The sequence below is a fragment of the Cynara cardunculus genome (genome assembly GCF_001531365.2).
Source record: "Cynara cardunculus var. scolymus isolate 2C chromosome LG 2, CcrdV1, whole genome shotgun sequence".
Lineage (NCBI taxonomy): Eukaryota > Viridiplantae > Streptophyta > Magnoliopsida > Asterales > Asteraceae > Cynara > Cynara cardunculus.
In genome coordinates this window covers 25,575,731-25,591,269 of record NC_037529.1, presented here as the reverse complement: position 1 = coordinate 25,591,269, position 15,539 = coordinate 25,575,731, and the positions used below count along the sequence as shown (strand labels likewise).

The window sequence follows — 15,539 nt, the reverse complement described above, 5'->3', positions numbered from 1 at the left end:
GGATACTTTAAGAGATAACTCGATGTTTTCTGAGATATGGGAGATCCAATCCTAGCTTTTCATCATTAGTAATCAATGGTTCACATTAATAACGTTAATTATGGTAATTATCCGTTAAGTCTCAAAAAAATTAAATTTATAGATAATATTTAGGATAAAGTAACAGTTTTGTAATTTTATCACCTCCTTAATCTGATGAATGTTGTCCTTTGTAAAACACGTTGTGATACATTACCATTCTATATATATTACCATTCTATATATATTACCATTGTAATACACTGTGATCCCTTCTTTTAAAACCCATAAACACTATCATTGTATACACGTATCACATTATGCAAAATCAATAAAGTATCACTATGGGTTTTGCAGCAAGAAACATAAAACCATTATGAATTGTATCACATTGAGACACACCCATTCAATGAAGGAAAAAACCAAAATATTTGGTTTTAAATTATGTGATTGGAATCAAATATAGTCGTTAATGAAAAACACAACCATGATAATATTGGGCATGTACCATCCATTGAAGGTGTGAAATGTAACACGGTGATACATTTTAAGACACTTCATAAAACCCATCTACAACAAAAACAAAAATTAACCATGTCTACAACAAAAATAAACGCCTTTTCTCTGTATATACAACCAGATATGCAACAAATCTATATAAAACACACGAAAAAATCAATCTTTAAGCCAAACAAAAAAACAAGAAGGTGGGGGGCATCTTAAAATCAACAAGAGTCTTTGAAAATGAGTTGCAAGTGTTAAAATTAAGTTAGACATGAAAATTAAGTTAGTTTTTGTCCGACAGTTAAGTTAGTTATTTTGGACAGACACATCGTTTGGTAACAGGGGTATCGGTTAGTGAAAGATTGTGTCGTTTGGCCTTAAGGGTATGTCCTTTGGCTGTGTATTTATGTCTATATATGTTGTAATTGTGATTTTGATGTCAATAGAAATAAAGGAAGTATTATGGTTTGTTTGGTTGCATCTCTAACATTCTGGTATCAGAGCACAGATGATGGCCTCAACCTCGAAGACTCTATTACATCCACAACTTCCTAAATTGAATGAGAAGAATTATCATCATTGGAGTATACAAATGAGGGTTCTGTTTGAATCACAATAGTTATGGGATATTGTAGAGCAAGGTTTCGATGAACCTGAAGAAATACATGAACTCACGTTAGAATAAGAATAGGACTTAAGGGAATTAAGAAAGAAAGATAAGAAGGCCCTCTACACTATATATCAGGTTGTAGACGAGATCATCTTTGAAAGGATATCCTACACGATTTCTTCCAAAGATGCATGGGACATCTTATACAAAACCTATCGTGGGGAAGACCAGGTAAGGGTTGTAAGATTACAGACCCTTAGATGCGAATTCGTTGGGCTTAAAATGAAGGATGCAGAAACAATAGAAAAAGTTTTAGAACAGGGTCATACTTCTGTTTAATCAACTCAGAATAAATGGTGAAGTCATAGAGGACACAAGGGTGATTGAGAAAATTCTCAGGAGAAAATTTGAATACGTTGTGGTGGCTATCGGAGAGTCTAAAGATCTCTCAACATTATCGTTAGAAAGTTTGATTGGAACACTTCAATCTCATGAACTAAAGATGAGACAATTCGATGCCAATCCATACGAACAAGCGTTTCAACTGCAATCTTCAACCAACCAAGACAAAAACAGAATCTATGGGAAGGACCAACAAAGGGATTTTAGAGGAAAATATAAGAACAAACAAGAAAACCCAGTGCAGTGTTTTCATTGCCAAAAATTTGGCCACATAGCCAAGTTTTGCAGAAAAAGAATAGCAGAAGAGAGGGACAAAAAATTTTATAACATTAAAGAAGAGGATGAAGCCATATTCATGATTCTCAGCACACAGGAAACCTTTGTTAACAATTGGTATATTGACAGTGGGCGCAATAACCACATGTTAGGGAACAAAAACATTTTTGTTCACATAGATGAAACTCAGAAAAGAGAAGTAAGAACGGGTGATGATAGAACTTTGAGTGTGTGTGGAATAGGAGATATCTTGGTTGAAACTAAGAATGGTCAAAAGAATATAACAAATGTATATTATGTGCCCGGGCTCAAGCATAATCTGCTTAGTGTGGGACAACTTGTGCAGAAAGGTTTTGACTTATACTTCAAGGATGGATCTTGTGAATGGAAAGATCAAGATGGGAAACCTATGGGAAGAATAAATATGACAGGAAACAGAATGTTTCCATTGAATCTCACTGAGGATGGACTGTTTTCTTTCAACTTGTCTACAAAAGACCAATCCTTGCTTTGGCATCACAGGTTTGGACACACAAATCTTGGCTATTTAAGCTATATGCAAAGACATAATTTGGTAAAAGGAATGCCAAGTCTGAATAAGATCAAAGACATATGTGAAGGATGCATTATGAGAAAACAGAAAAGAGAAGCATTTCCACAGCAGGGAGCATGGAGAGCAACTAAACCTTTGGAACTGATTCACACAGATGTGTGTGGACCAATAAAGACACCATCTATTGGAGGCAACAGGTACTTACTGACCTTTATAGACAGTTTCAGTAGGAAATTGTGGGTTTATTTCCTAAAAGAAAAATCAGAGGTCTTTGATATCTTTAAAAACTTTAAGACCTATATTGAGAAACAAAGTGGTCATAAAATTAAACTCCTAGATCAGATGGTGGAGGAGAATATAACTCCACTTATTTCCTTTATTTTTTGAAACAAAATGGCATTCATCACCGAATGACCACTAGGTACACACCAGAACAAAATGGTGTGGTTGAGAGACTGAATAGAACTATTATTGAAAAAGCTAGAAGCATGATCAAGAGTAAACACTTAGATAATTCATTTTGGGCGGAGGCAGTGGCCTGTGCATGCTACCTAATGAATAGAACTACCACAAAAGGGCTTATTGATATGACTCCTCAAGAAGCTTAGACTGGTTTCAAACCCACAGTAGGTCACCTTAGAACTTTTGGGTGTTTAGCATATTCCTTCATTCCTGAATAGAAGAGAAGTTAGATGAAAAATCTGAAAAAACCATATTCATTGGTTATAGCAATAAGTCCAAGGCTTACAAGTTATATAATCCTATCACAAAAAGGACTATAGTCAGTAGGGATGTTGTGTTTGAAGAGGGAAAAGAATGGAATGACTCATCAAGCTTTGAAAACAGAGAAGCATTCAATCCACATATCACATCTGTTGAAGAAGGGCAGAAAGTAAGCCAACGGAATCAAGGTGATCATGACTCTAGCAATCAGTTAGACCCTCCCACAACACCTACAACTTTTCAAACTTTTCAGAACTTAAATTCTCAAACAGATTCTACTGAGAGTCCACCTAGAAGAGGGTATAGAAGTCCTGTGGATATATACAATGATCCTAGAAGCTTAGAATTCAATGAGAATGCAGATTTTGTCCTCTTTTGTGATGCTGATCCAATTTCATTTCAAGAAGCATTGCATGAAAAAAAGTGGAGGGATGTTATGGATACTGAAATAGAGGCCATAACAAGAAATGACACCTAGGAATTAGTTGATCTTCCAAATGGTTGTAAGTCAATTGGAATTAAGTGGGTATACAAAACTAAGCTAAATGAGAAGGGTGAGGTTGATAGATTTAAGGCAAGGTTGGTTGTGAAAGGATACAAACAGATTCTTGGAATAGACTATCAAGAAGTCTTTGCCCCAGTTATCATAATGGAAACATTATGGCTGGTTTTGGCTTTGGCTGCACACAACAAGTGGATGGTACATCAAATGGATGTAAAGTCAGCCTTCCTCAATGGTTTTCTGGAAGAAGACGTTTACATAGACCATCCTGAAGGTTACATAAAGAAAGGAGAGGAACACAAAGTATGTCACCTAAATAAGGCCTTGTATGGATTGAAGCAAGCCCCAAGGGCTTGGTATAGCAGAATTGAGAACTACTTCCTAACACATGACTTCACAAAGTGTCCTTAAGAACATACTTTATTCATTCATAAACAGCAAGGTATGATTTTAATAGTTTGCATATATGTTGATAACCTTGTGTTTACTAGAAATTCAAGGGAATTGATAGAAGATTTCAAAGAGAACATGAAAAAGGAATTTGACATGACTGATATGGGGTTCCTTCATTACTTTCTGAGAATTAAGGTAAGGCAGAATGAAGATGGAATAAGAATCCTTCAAGAAAGGTATGCTCAAAATTTGATAAAGAAGTTTAATATGGAAAAGTCTACACCTGCTGTTACTCCTGTAGCTTTTGGGCTCAAGTTGTCTAAAGACAGCAGGGAAGAGAGTATGACAGCAGCTTATTCAGAAGTCTGATTGGCAGTCTCATGTACTTGACTGCTACAAGACCTGACTTAGTGTTTTCTGTGAGTATGCTAAGTAGATTCATGGAACATCCTAAAGCAAGCCATTGGGAAGCTGGTAAGAATATCCTAAGGTATGTAAATGGGACTTTAAACCATGGAATTCATTACTCATATGCAAGTGATTTCAGATTAGTAGGCTTTAGTGATAGTGACTTTGGGGGGGGGGGGAACCTTGATGATGGAAGAAGCACAGGAGGTTATATCTTCAATTTGGGTTCTGGAGCAGTCTCCTGGCAATCAAAGAAACAAGGTGTAGTGACTTTGTCATCTGCAGAAGCTGAATACATCTCCTTTTCAGTTGCTGGTTGTCAAGCCATTTGGTTAAGGGGTATTCTACACGAATTGAATCATTCACAGTCTGGTCCTACTATTATTTTCTGTGACAATAAGTCTGCCATTGCCTTGTCAAAGAATCCAGTGTTTCATAGAAAAAGTAAACACATCAGGATCAAGTTTCATTTTATCAGGGAATTGGTCTCAAATGAAGAAGCCAGGATTGAGTTATGTGGCACTAGAGATCAACTAGCAGATTGTTTTACCAAAGCTCTTCAGCTTGGAAACTCCAATATTATGAAGCATCGTTTGAAGGTCTATCCATGTCTAACTTAAGGGGGATGTTAAAATTAAGTTAGACATATGACAGTTAAGTTAGTTTCTGTCAGACAGTTAAAGTTAGTTATTTTGGACAGACACATCGTTTGGTAACAGGGTATCGGTGAGTGAAAGATTGGGTCGTTTGGCCTTAAGGGTATGTCCCTTGGCTGTGTATTTATGTCTATGTATGTTGTAATTGTGATTTTGATGTCAATAGAAATAAAGAAAGTATTATGGTTTGTTTTGATTGCATCTCTAACAGCAAGCCTATGTTACCTTCTTCCACTCGTCGAAAACCTACAATGCCACTGTCCTCCAGGCTTGGTTGGTGGAGTGCGACTATGGTGTTGACGAGAGAGATGAAATGGTTTAATAGGTTAATAAAAGTCAATGAGATAAAAGTTGAATATCTGACCAAAATATGGTAATAGAAGATATGACTTAAATTATGATCGCGGTTGTTATCTAAAAACAAAAAATTACTAATTTACCCTTTGTTATTAATTAAATAAATATATTTAGTCGTCTTAAATGAGTATTTTATGTGTCAAAATTTTGAGTTCCCATTTCATGAGAACTGATGTAAAAATGATTAGTTTTCATTAAATGCTATGATTTAAATATTATTTCACATATGTTTGTATTCACATGGTGAAAAATTACATGTGAAACGTTTTTTTGGTTCATATGGTGAAACAAAAAATACAAGTTAAAACATTTCACATGATGAAACAAATACATATTAATTTATCACATTGTGAAACAAATTTATGTGAAATAATACTTTAAATCCTAGCATTTGATGGAAAAAATTATGTAAAAAATATTTTTCGATTAGCTCTCAATTTGTAACCATTTCGTGGCTCTCATTTGAAAGGTTATTATGATAGCCTTTGACATGTAACTCAGTTGGCAAAGAACGGTGCGACTTTACCCATATACAAGATAGATTTGGGTTCAATCTCGCCTCCCTCCCCCACATTGGTGTTCTTAGAGGCAGGTTCTGTGTGAGACTGGTTAGAGTTATAGATAATCATTTTTTTGTCCAAATAAGTTATCATGATAATGGTATAATATGAAAAGAAGAAAAGAGAACTAAAAGTTAAATAAACATGAAGAGTATAACTTGTAACATCATACTAATAATTTTCAATTTTCACATTTTGGAATTCATTAAAGGAATTTGACTTTGAATGAATTAGAATGGAACTGAAATGGAATTTGATGAGATTTAACCACGCATTTTGGTTGGTAGGAATTGAAATAGAAAATCTCAAAAACATTGGAATCTCCATCTTTGTTTGGGCGAAGGATGGGGGTGGCAACGGTGACAAAGACATTTATGAGTGGCGAGGGGGTAGTAGCTATGATGACGACAGTAGTGGCATGGTGGGCAATGTGGCAATCCGTGGCCACCCGGGCGATAATGTTGGCTAGGCTCCCTGCCATGCAGAAAACATTAAAATGCTTAAACAGTTCTTTCGTTCTGGAACAAGAATCGGGTTAGGATTAGCATTTACCTAGCGTAGGATTAGGTTAAAAGGGTCCCATGTGGAGTCCTACCGTACATATATATAACTCCCTTTTTTCTGTGCCAACCTACATTATTGACTAACAATGAATGATAAGTAGATATAGAATATCTAGCTTAGAGCAGAGAGTGTTTCTCGAGAGGAAACGGAGTGTCCTTGTATTTTTGTCTTCGACAGGATGGTAGGTGTGACGACGACAATGATGGCATGGTGGTCGGGTGACGGGGGGGGGGTGGAGAGGGTGACATGGTGGGGACAACGGTTGTGACAAAGACAATATTGGCATGGTAGTTTGTGGGGGCACAATGGTGGTTAAATCGATGCAAGGGGATGAAATTCAATTTCTTCACTTATGCCAAAAAGATGATGAATTCATTAATTTGTAAAATTTAAAAGATTATATCCATTTCAATATATGATCCAAACCAAAACTATAGTTTATTTAAAAAAAAATTGATCATTCCAATTCCCTTAAAATCCATTGAATTCTACGAACCAAAAAACACCTCGTCAACCACCCATCAATGGTTATATGAGAACAACCCACTTGCAAATCATTTTGCCAAGGGTTGGCAAAAACAAGCATATGTGGATAAACATCAATGGGGATTATGAAGTAGGTCAACAAGAAAGGCAATTCGAACATGTTTAATGAAAAAACCAAGTTTATGTTTGAAAAACTAATTGATAAATTAATCATATTTGGTAAAGAATAAGCAAACCTATAAATTAAAAGACAGTGTAAGATGACCTGAATAAAAAATATTACAAGCATTTATGTAAAATATAACGGATATATTTGAAAAAAGTAAGTGAAAAAAACACACCCAACAAGCAATATGTAATAGCTTCTAGAAAAGTTAGCGAAACGCAACTTCTCCAATAAACTCACAAGATAGATTGCCAAACTATAATATGGAGGAGATGGTGGTTCAGGAAAAGAACTTATGTGGCAATACAAAAGACCATTCAAGATGTTTGAATAAATTAGCTTACCGGCCTCCAGGACTGAGAGATGCCGAACGGAACAAGAGCATCAATGGACATAATAACTGTTACAAAAACATAGCTTTCGGGAAAATTAACCACGACACTTGTCAAGGAATACTAGGCCATTAGCGAGGAGGCATTTTCGCAATCACAAACACCGGAGGAAAGAAAAAGAAATGTCAAAAGGGCAATACCTACCAAACTGGCGACTGTCTATTGACATGATGTAGCATAAAGTTCCATAAGGATTGAGAGAGGTCTCAATACTAAACCTTTCTACGGAATTTACCACTACCAATTGTTATCAGCAGCAGCTCCTCCTGTAGGAGTCTATTTCAAGTCTTCCCCCCAGTTATCAGCAGCTCCTGTAGGCGTCTGTTTCAAGTCTTCCCCCCAGTTATCAGCAGCTCCTTGTATCGAGTCTTGCCCCCAATTATCAGGTCCTGAAGATGCCTCAGTAGGATATTTGCCCCAATTAACAGATGTCTGAGAGGAGTTTTCGCCCCAATTATCAGGTGTCTGGGTAGAGTAATCTCCCCAATTATCGGCTGCTGTAGGTGTCTCAGAGGGGTAATCTCCCCACTCATCGGCTCCAGCAGGTGCCTGAGAGGGGTAATCGCCCCAATCATCGGCTTCTGCTGCTGCAGGCATGCCCCAATTCTCACCTCTGGGGTTGTTCTTCTCATTGGCACTCCAATCATCAAAACTTGTTTGCTCTCCACCATTCCAATTGTTATACTCTCCTTCGGATCCAACATCAACAATTTCTTCTTTTTCTGGGAGAAAGCAGCCTTTATAAGAGCCATTATCAGCACAATGCCATAGGAACTTGTTCCAATATTCATCCTGCCATAAGATTTAAGAATATGAGCCTCAACCCAATAAATATCAACAAGTGATTCACGTGTTTCAACAAAGCTAAACTCAACTGACAAACATTCAATTCATAAAATGTCAACTCTGAATTTTCAGATCAAACACACTTTAATTTCACAGTTATTCTCCATCTACTGTAAGCTTCAGAAATTTCCATCATTATTAATGTTGACCTTAGAATTCTCAGTCTACCTTTTTTAAGAAAATAATAGTGTTTCAATTAGACAAGTAAAGATCACCTTGCATATTATATGTGGGTTCCCAATAACAATCAACAATGATCTGGCTCGTGTAATGGCAACATTAAAGCGTCTCGGATTACTCAAAAATCCCAAACAATGTCTCTTGTCAGTCTCGTTGTGTTTGATTGTTGATCGAACAGTAGATATGATTATGACTTCCCTTTCTTGCCCTTGAAATGACTCCACTGTCCCAACTTTGATCTCTGACTTGACAAAAGTTTCAAGTGCCCTGTTTATTTTGAGTACCTGCTGCCTGTACGGTGTTATGACCCCAATATCTTGACTCCGCAGCCCCTTCTCTATCAAATTCATGATAATCTCAACTACCTCACTTACCTCAATCCTATTAAACCATGATGGGTTATTCCCTTCTCTCTCATCAACACCTTGGACGCCTAGGAAAAGTACCGGAAATTCTGCGTCAGGAAGGAGTTCTTTCCAAGTTAAAGGGTACAATGTATCCTCTTCTTTGCACGAGATTAGATCCCCCTTATAGAACAACTCTGAAGGAAGGAACAAAATTTTTTTGTGGCAACGGTAGTTCCTTACCAATTTAGTCACATAATTCTGATCACCTTCCTTATAGAATCTACATTCACACAGCCTCTCCATGTATGATTTCCCTAAACCATAACTTTCTGCATCTTTAGAAAAAATTACAGGACCTAGCTGCACTGGATCCCCAGCAAGAACAACTGTCGTATTTCTTCTGTAAAAATGGGATATAGGGATCATTGTTTCGGGCTCTGATGCCTGGGCTGCCTCATCCAAGAAGATATGTGTGAAGTGGCCAGCTTGAAGGCCTTCCGCATACAGAAGAGCAGCACTTGTATAAGTCGATATTACAATCCTATACTTCACAAGTTGTTCAAATATAGGACAGTTAAAGACACTCTCTTCCTCGTTAATACAACAAAATTCCAGATAATCAGATCGGATATCCTCTAAAGAACGAGCTTGTGCATTGAGCCTCAACAAGTGCCCCTTTCGGATTTTTTCAGCATTCTCCATAACAAGTTTCTCTAAGATGTTATCTGCAGCACTATTTGAAGGTGCACAAACAAGCATTCGGGTATTCCTTCGAGTTGTGTAGAGCTGAAGGATAGCTTCAGTAAGAGTCACAGATTTACCAGTACCAGGTGGACCATGAACAACATATGGAGGGCCTCCTTTGCAGCCAAGGATCATCTCAACTGAACTCATTTGCTCCTCATTGAGCTTACAAGAGATTGGAACCAATGGAGAGGTTTCAATGCATCTAGAATTTGAAGAAAACTCAGGGAAGAGAAGTTCTGTATCTAACTTTCCTGCAGCTTCTACTGCCTGGTATAATCTTCGCATGCCCAATCGGTTATATTCAAATTGTACATCATAGCGATCACCTTCAGAATGGTAACAGTGAAGATCATCGTGAAATGATAGGTGAATCTCTTCAGCCTCAACACGTAAGATGTGCCCCTGTAAAAGAAGCTGACCTACTTCAGAACCACTATAGATACCATTAAAGCTTATCTCAATGTCTAAAGATGGTAAGAGGGGGTACCATAGGAATTTTAAGCTTCAGTCCTAGAACATGCAATGATATTGTTCCTCATTTTGGGGTAATATGTGAAGGTTAGTTTTACCATGTGAAACAAACCTTATACAGGGCAGACATGTCTTCCTTCTGATATGTAGGTTTTGCAAGAATGAAATCTCCACAAACGAGTGACGGTCTTCTCTCAGCCAGTCCTGGAACTTCAAGAGCCAGGCACCCATATTTTCTCTTCAGAGCAACACCTTGCATGTCATATGTTCTCATGTCATCCTGATAGGGAAAAAACTCAAACCATTTTAGATCTAATAGAAAACATATCCGGGTTCTTAGAATGCTTTATTCCACTCTTTGATGTTACCTCTAATTTTATTTCTTCCATAATAAGCAAGGTTCTAAAGAAAGAGACATAGCTCGTTCTTGTTAAACCTTCGATTAGCGAATCAGGAGTCGTCTTACTTTCAATCATATCCCTAACATTCTTGGGGATCGGATATTCTGGAAGCTTATATCTGTATACTCGACCAGAAGCCTTGGCAGGACGAGAGCCCCTGATTATTTTGATGCCCACATTATCCCCTCCAGGGGAAAATATTCTGGGGAGCAATGGCTTGTTTCTCCTTGGTCTGTTGTATGGTCTGTTAGAAGTCAAAGACCGTGATATCTTATCTTCAGCCATGATAAAACCCATCCTCTCTATCCTATCATCATCGACATTAAAGTGAACAGCCGTTGTGTGCAGACCCTTGACCATTGCTTTGCACGATAACCAAATTGTTAAGGTTTTACCAGCTTGCAAAGTCCTGTCCTCCAAGGAAAATGACTCGACAAATGATCGGATATATTCCTCATGTGAACCATGTGAGGGAGGTTCCATTACTGAGAGTGTAAATGAGTCCTTTGGTTTCGAGTCATATATCTCAACTGACCACAGAGTTACTGCATCAGTGGTTGTGTTCTTAATGGTGATAGAATTAAATGTAGTTTCACCTACGGCTACGAACTGAGGCTTCCCTTCGACTAGAGGAAAAGGAACTGATATGATAATCGGACCCTCATTCCCTGGATCATAATCATAGAAAGATCCATCATTTGCAAAATCCACATTGCCAATATCCCCATGATCACTAATGGTGGACCTCGTTTCATCATCGTAGTTGACTGAACCCATTGTTGGATTTTGAGAAAAGTGAGCTGCGCCTTCAGATTTAAAAATAATTTGGTTAGCAACTGCTATTCGTTAATTTGAGAGGATAAAGCTATTACGCACTCTTTCAAGGGTGGCTGCGTCTAGGCAAACCTGTAAATAGAAAACTTAACATTGCTATCACACAAATTGAAAAGCCTAGAAATTAGTCACTACCTGAGCCACAGAAGATGCTTTTTGACCAATAGCTACAAAAATCAAGAAGGATAGGTGCAGAGACTCGATGAAAGTTGTTCTAACTAAATGTGTCATTCTTGGATAACAAAATATCCGGCAAGCTAAATAATCCATGTATGACAAAAAGGAGTCCACCTCACACTTTTGGGTACGTTCAAAAACATTATCATGGGGGTATGTTAAAAAATCAAATTTGTCTTGATGAACTGTTTCCTTCGGGTGCATTTGGTTTGCAGACTGGATGGGACGGAACGGGACAGGACAGGCCAAAAAAATTAGTCCCATGTTTGGCTTGATATGCAACAAGGACAAGGTGGAAAAAGGTGGGACTAAATATCATTTTCATGGGACAAAATCAGCCTTTTTCTTGTTCCACCAAAAAAGATGAAACAACCTTGGACTAATTTTAAAATAACTTATTCAAACTCCTCCAAAACAAATTCTCAGATCGAACGCCTAATCGAACCCTCCCCTCCTCCAAACAGATCGTACTATAAATTTTCCCTCCCAAATCGAACCTCTCCTTCCAGATCTGTGTTTGATGATCAATGGGTAGTGGTGGAGGAAGAACCTGGAAGATGGTTTAGTTTAAGAAAGAAAGAAGCTGAAAGATGAGTAGGATGATGATATTGTCGCTGATGAAGTCTAAGAAAGAACAAAAAAGAAAGACCCATGGTGGTGGTTGAAGAGTTCTTTTTTTTCCTGATGAAAGCCACACATGGGGAAGGAGTTGAGCTTTGATATGTGGGGTAGGGGATTCTATTGGATTTCCAATTTATTGGCTTTTTGCATATATTTTTAAATAATAATTTACATAAATAAATTACAAAGTATGATTTATGTAATTTACTTTAGCTTTTATAAATAAAATTATTTATATGTTAATCGATTTGTATCATTTATAACTATTATATTGATAAAAGATATCAAACAACATTTTAGGGGAAATCTAGTCATTTTAACATTTTTGTACTCATGTTCTAGTCGTACCAAAAGCAAAACATACAATTAGTCCTGTCCTGTCCCATCCTGCCTGCATGCCAATTCCTACCTTGGGGACAATTGACAAATAAACATCATAAAGCTGAATATATTTAGGACCAAGGAAGTAGAAAATAAAAGCTTATTTAATTTTGCCCAATGGAGCAAGAAAATTGAACTAAGATTTCGTAGAAGATACTTGGGGGTGGCTATATGATTCTTCTCCCAAACACCTATTCTTCTATCGCAAAAAGCCTATTTATTCTTACTACAACAGCAAGTAGATAATGCACATGAATCTTGCCTATCAAGTGTGAAATTTTTTGTTCTCATAACAAAGCTAGGATGAAATCAGGTGATGACTGTGAACTATGTACGTATAAACCAGTACATGTGGACAACACGAATGCATTTTAAGATTGTATATAAACCTCAGTGGCTATGTCATAAGCTTGTCGTCAAAATCCAGGTTCGTCAGCAAAACATAGATAAGATCTATGAACAATGATATTAATAACTAGAAGCTCACATGATTTTTGAACACAATATATTGGAAGATTCTAAATAATAAGAATATGCAATTAGTGTGGTTTAATAGGCAGCAGTAACAGGAGTACCATACCCATTTTCGGAGTAAATAAAAAATTATGGGAATAAATGCACATAACAATAAGTCAATTTGATGCAGTAGCGACGAAAATACACATGGGACCTTAGAAAGAAGAAAAAAACAAATAGATTCCACTTTCATGATATGTATAGGGTTAGGTTCAAACGAGAACGGGGTTAATTTACGAGAACGCCTATATCACATGTGATTAAGAAACGTTCAGACCTCCAAGGTCGCTGGGCCAAGAGCTTGCATGCCCCTGGGTTGATTGTTCCGTAATCGGATGTGATTTTTAGTATTAAATAACATGTGATATAAGTGCTTTCGCTTTCTGGTAAGTTGACCCTGTTCTCATTTGGTCCTCCTTATATATATACATATATAGAGGGAAAATCAAATACAAATCCAATAAATGTTACAAACTTACAAACTGGTTTTCATGTGTTGTTTCACATGCAGTGTTCTTACATTGTCGTTTTATATGAGAAACGTTCAGAACTATTATGCGGAAAAAACATGAAAATACGTTTATACATGAAACATACACACTACATACGCACAAGAAGAAAACATATGAAACAATATGAATCATAACTTAAAATCAAATTCACTGAATGGTTTGCACAGGTTTGTAACATTTATTGGGTTTGTATTTGCCTATTGGTCTATATATATAGACACACACACACACATAAAAGTTCTGCCAATTCTGTAATCACATCCAGTGATATAAATTTTGCCATCTCACTCAACAACGGGCTAGACTACAAAGTACCAATATAAAGTTGGTTAATCAAATATAAAATGACTCTGGATCCGCTAGCACCAAAGCATGGCTGATCACCTTAAGTGATCTGTTATGAACAGGTGAAACTACATAGAAGTCAAAAACACATTATTGGATGATTAGGCTTTGCCTAGCAGAAATGAAGATGGAAAAACATAGGTGCCAACTTCATCTAACAACTACAAAGCCATATAATAACCTACAGCCTTGTTTAACAAAAATGTCAAACAGAAAACACACAATAATGGATCCTATATTCTCAATGATTATGAAGATTTCAGCAACATTTTCACTTTGCACATCCCGTTGAATCCCTGAATTGATGAATCCTTGGTTTTTTATAAAATCTTGAACTATCGTGTATCTGGTTACAGCATAAGTCTCTTAGCATGGAGAGAGCTAGGAGATAGCGGTATGGGATTGGAGAAAGAAGTGACTGGTAGGTCTCAATTGCAACCATATACCTTTGTTTTCTATAAAAAGACATGATTGTTTCACAACTTGGGTTTAATGGTTAAAATCACTCTCTAAGAAACATACTTTCAGTAGTCAAGAACGACAATGCTAAGATATATACATATAAAACCTAAAACATCAGGCGAACAAGTTCACCTTAATTATAACAGAAAAGAAGAAAATTAAAATTGCAAATTACGAAGAATGATCCTTGCCAGTTTCAGATCTTTAAGTCATGATTACAGTCTTTTTAACTTTGGATATGCTAGAAATTCAGATTCAATAGAATATCAAAACTCAAACTCGAATGCAAATTAAAATTCCCATAAAATTATGATCAAAACTGTCGATTCATTATTTTACTTGTTTCTGGAAGCATGTATACGGAGCGACATTTTTGCGAGGTAATGTAAACATGTACGAAAAAACCCTAATATAAACTGTGAAAAATGAGAAACCTTTTGGGAATTGGTCGACGTCTTCTTCGCCAAATCGAACCCTTTTTTGCTTCTATGTCTTCAGATTCATTTTTTATTATTGATTCAACTACTGAAATCGCGTGAATTTTACAGTAAACAAAAAAACATCGATGAAACTAGGGCTTTTGTTTGTTCACTGTGGAGGGCGAGTTTGGGGGATATGGAGATTAGGAGGTTTAGCAAATTGGAAAAATGGGGTAACTCCTGGTTCGGGAAAAACGGCGAATTTATTTCAAATCGGTCAAAAACTAAGCTTCGTTTGTTCGTAGAATGAAATTCGATGAAATTGGAGTTCATCAAATGAATTTGACTTTGAGAAAATAGAATAGAATTTGATGGAATTTGACCATATCTTGTAATTGCGTTTGGTTGCATGGAATTAGAATGAAATTTTTGACAGATTGAAAATTTTCTGTTTGGTTCACGGAATTCAACTTTGAAATCGAAATTAAATATCAACAAATGACTTTTTATGATTTTTGAATAACGAAATTGGACTTGTGATATCGATAGCTAGTTATCTTGAATCGATTCCTTAATTACATATGTTGTCTACCGATCTCGTATAGATGGAGAAATTACGCGAGAGAGAGAGATAGAGAGAGAGATCACCAGAGATCAATTAGATGAGATGGTAGATGCAACGTTGAATGAATTTGAATTAGGGAAGGAAT

General features: G+C 36.7%; 1 protein-coding gene across 2 annotated transcripts; it reads right to left on the bottom strand.

Moving 5' to 3' along the window:
* Window positions 1–7,401: 7,401 nt before the first annotated feature.
* Window positions 7,402–15,040, bottom strand: LOC112507751 (probable RNA helicase SDE3). 2 transcript variants are annotated; one of them, XM_025112442.1, is made up of 6 exons: window positions 14,845–15,040; window positions 10,530–11,368; window positions 10,274–10,441; window positions 8,971–10,092; window positions 8,632–8,880; window positions 7,402–8,362 (listed from the first exon to the last, which is right to left on the bottom strand). In XM_025112442.1, exons 2-6 carry the CDS (start codon window positions 11,337–11,339, stop codon window positions 7,847–7,849), a joined length of 2,865 nt encoding a protein of 954 aa, XP_024968210.1. In that variant the 5' UTR covers window positions 11,340–11,368; window positions 14,845–15,040; the 3' UTR covers window positions 7,402–7,846. The 2 variants fall into 2 exon arrangements, with proteins under 2 accessions (XP_024968210.1, XP_024968209.1); XM_025112441.1 differs by having other exon boundaries at window positions 8,632–10,092.
* Window positions 15,041–15,539: the final 499 nt, after the last annotated feature.

Excerpts from the sequence above, each read along its gene's own strand:
- LOC112507751 (XM_025112441.1), bottom strand. The coding sequence starts at position 11,339 with ATGGGTTCAGTCAACTACGATGATGAAACGAGGTCCACCATTAGTGAT. Across the intron at positions 10,442-10,529 it reads TGGAAGAAATAAAATTAGAG|GATGACATGAGAACATATGA; the intron begins GTAACATCAAAG and ends TTTCCCTATCAG. Across the intron at positions 10,093-10,273 it reads ACATGTCTGCCCTGTATAAG|GGGCACATCTTACGTGTTGA; the intron begins GTTTGTTTCACA and ends CTTCTTTTACAG.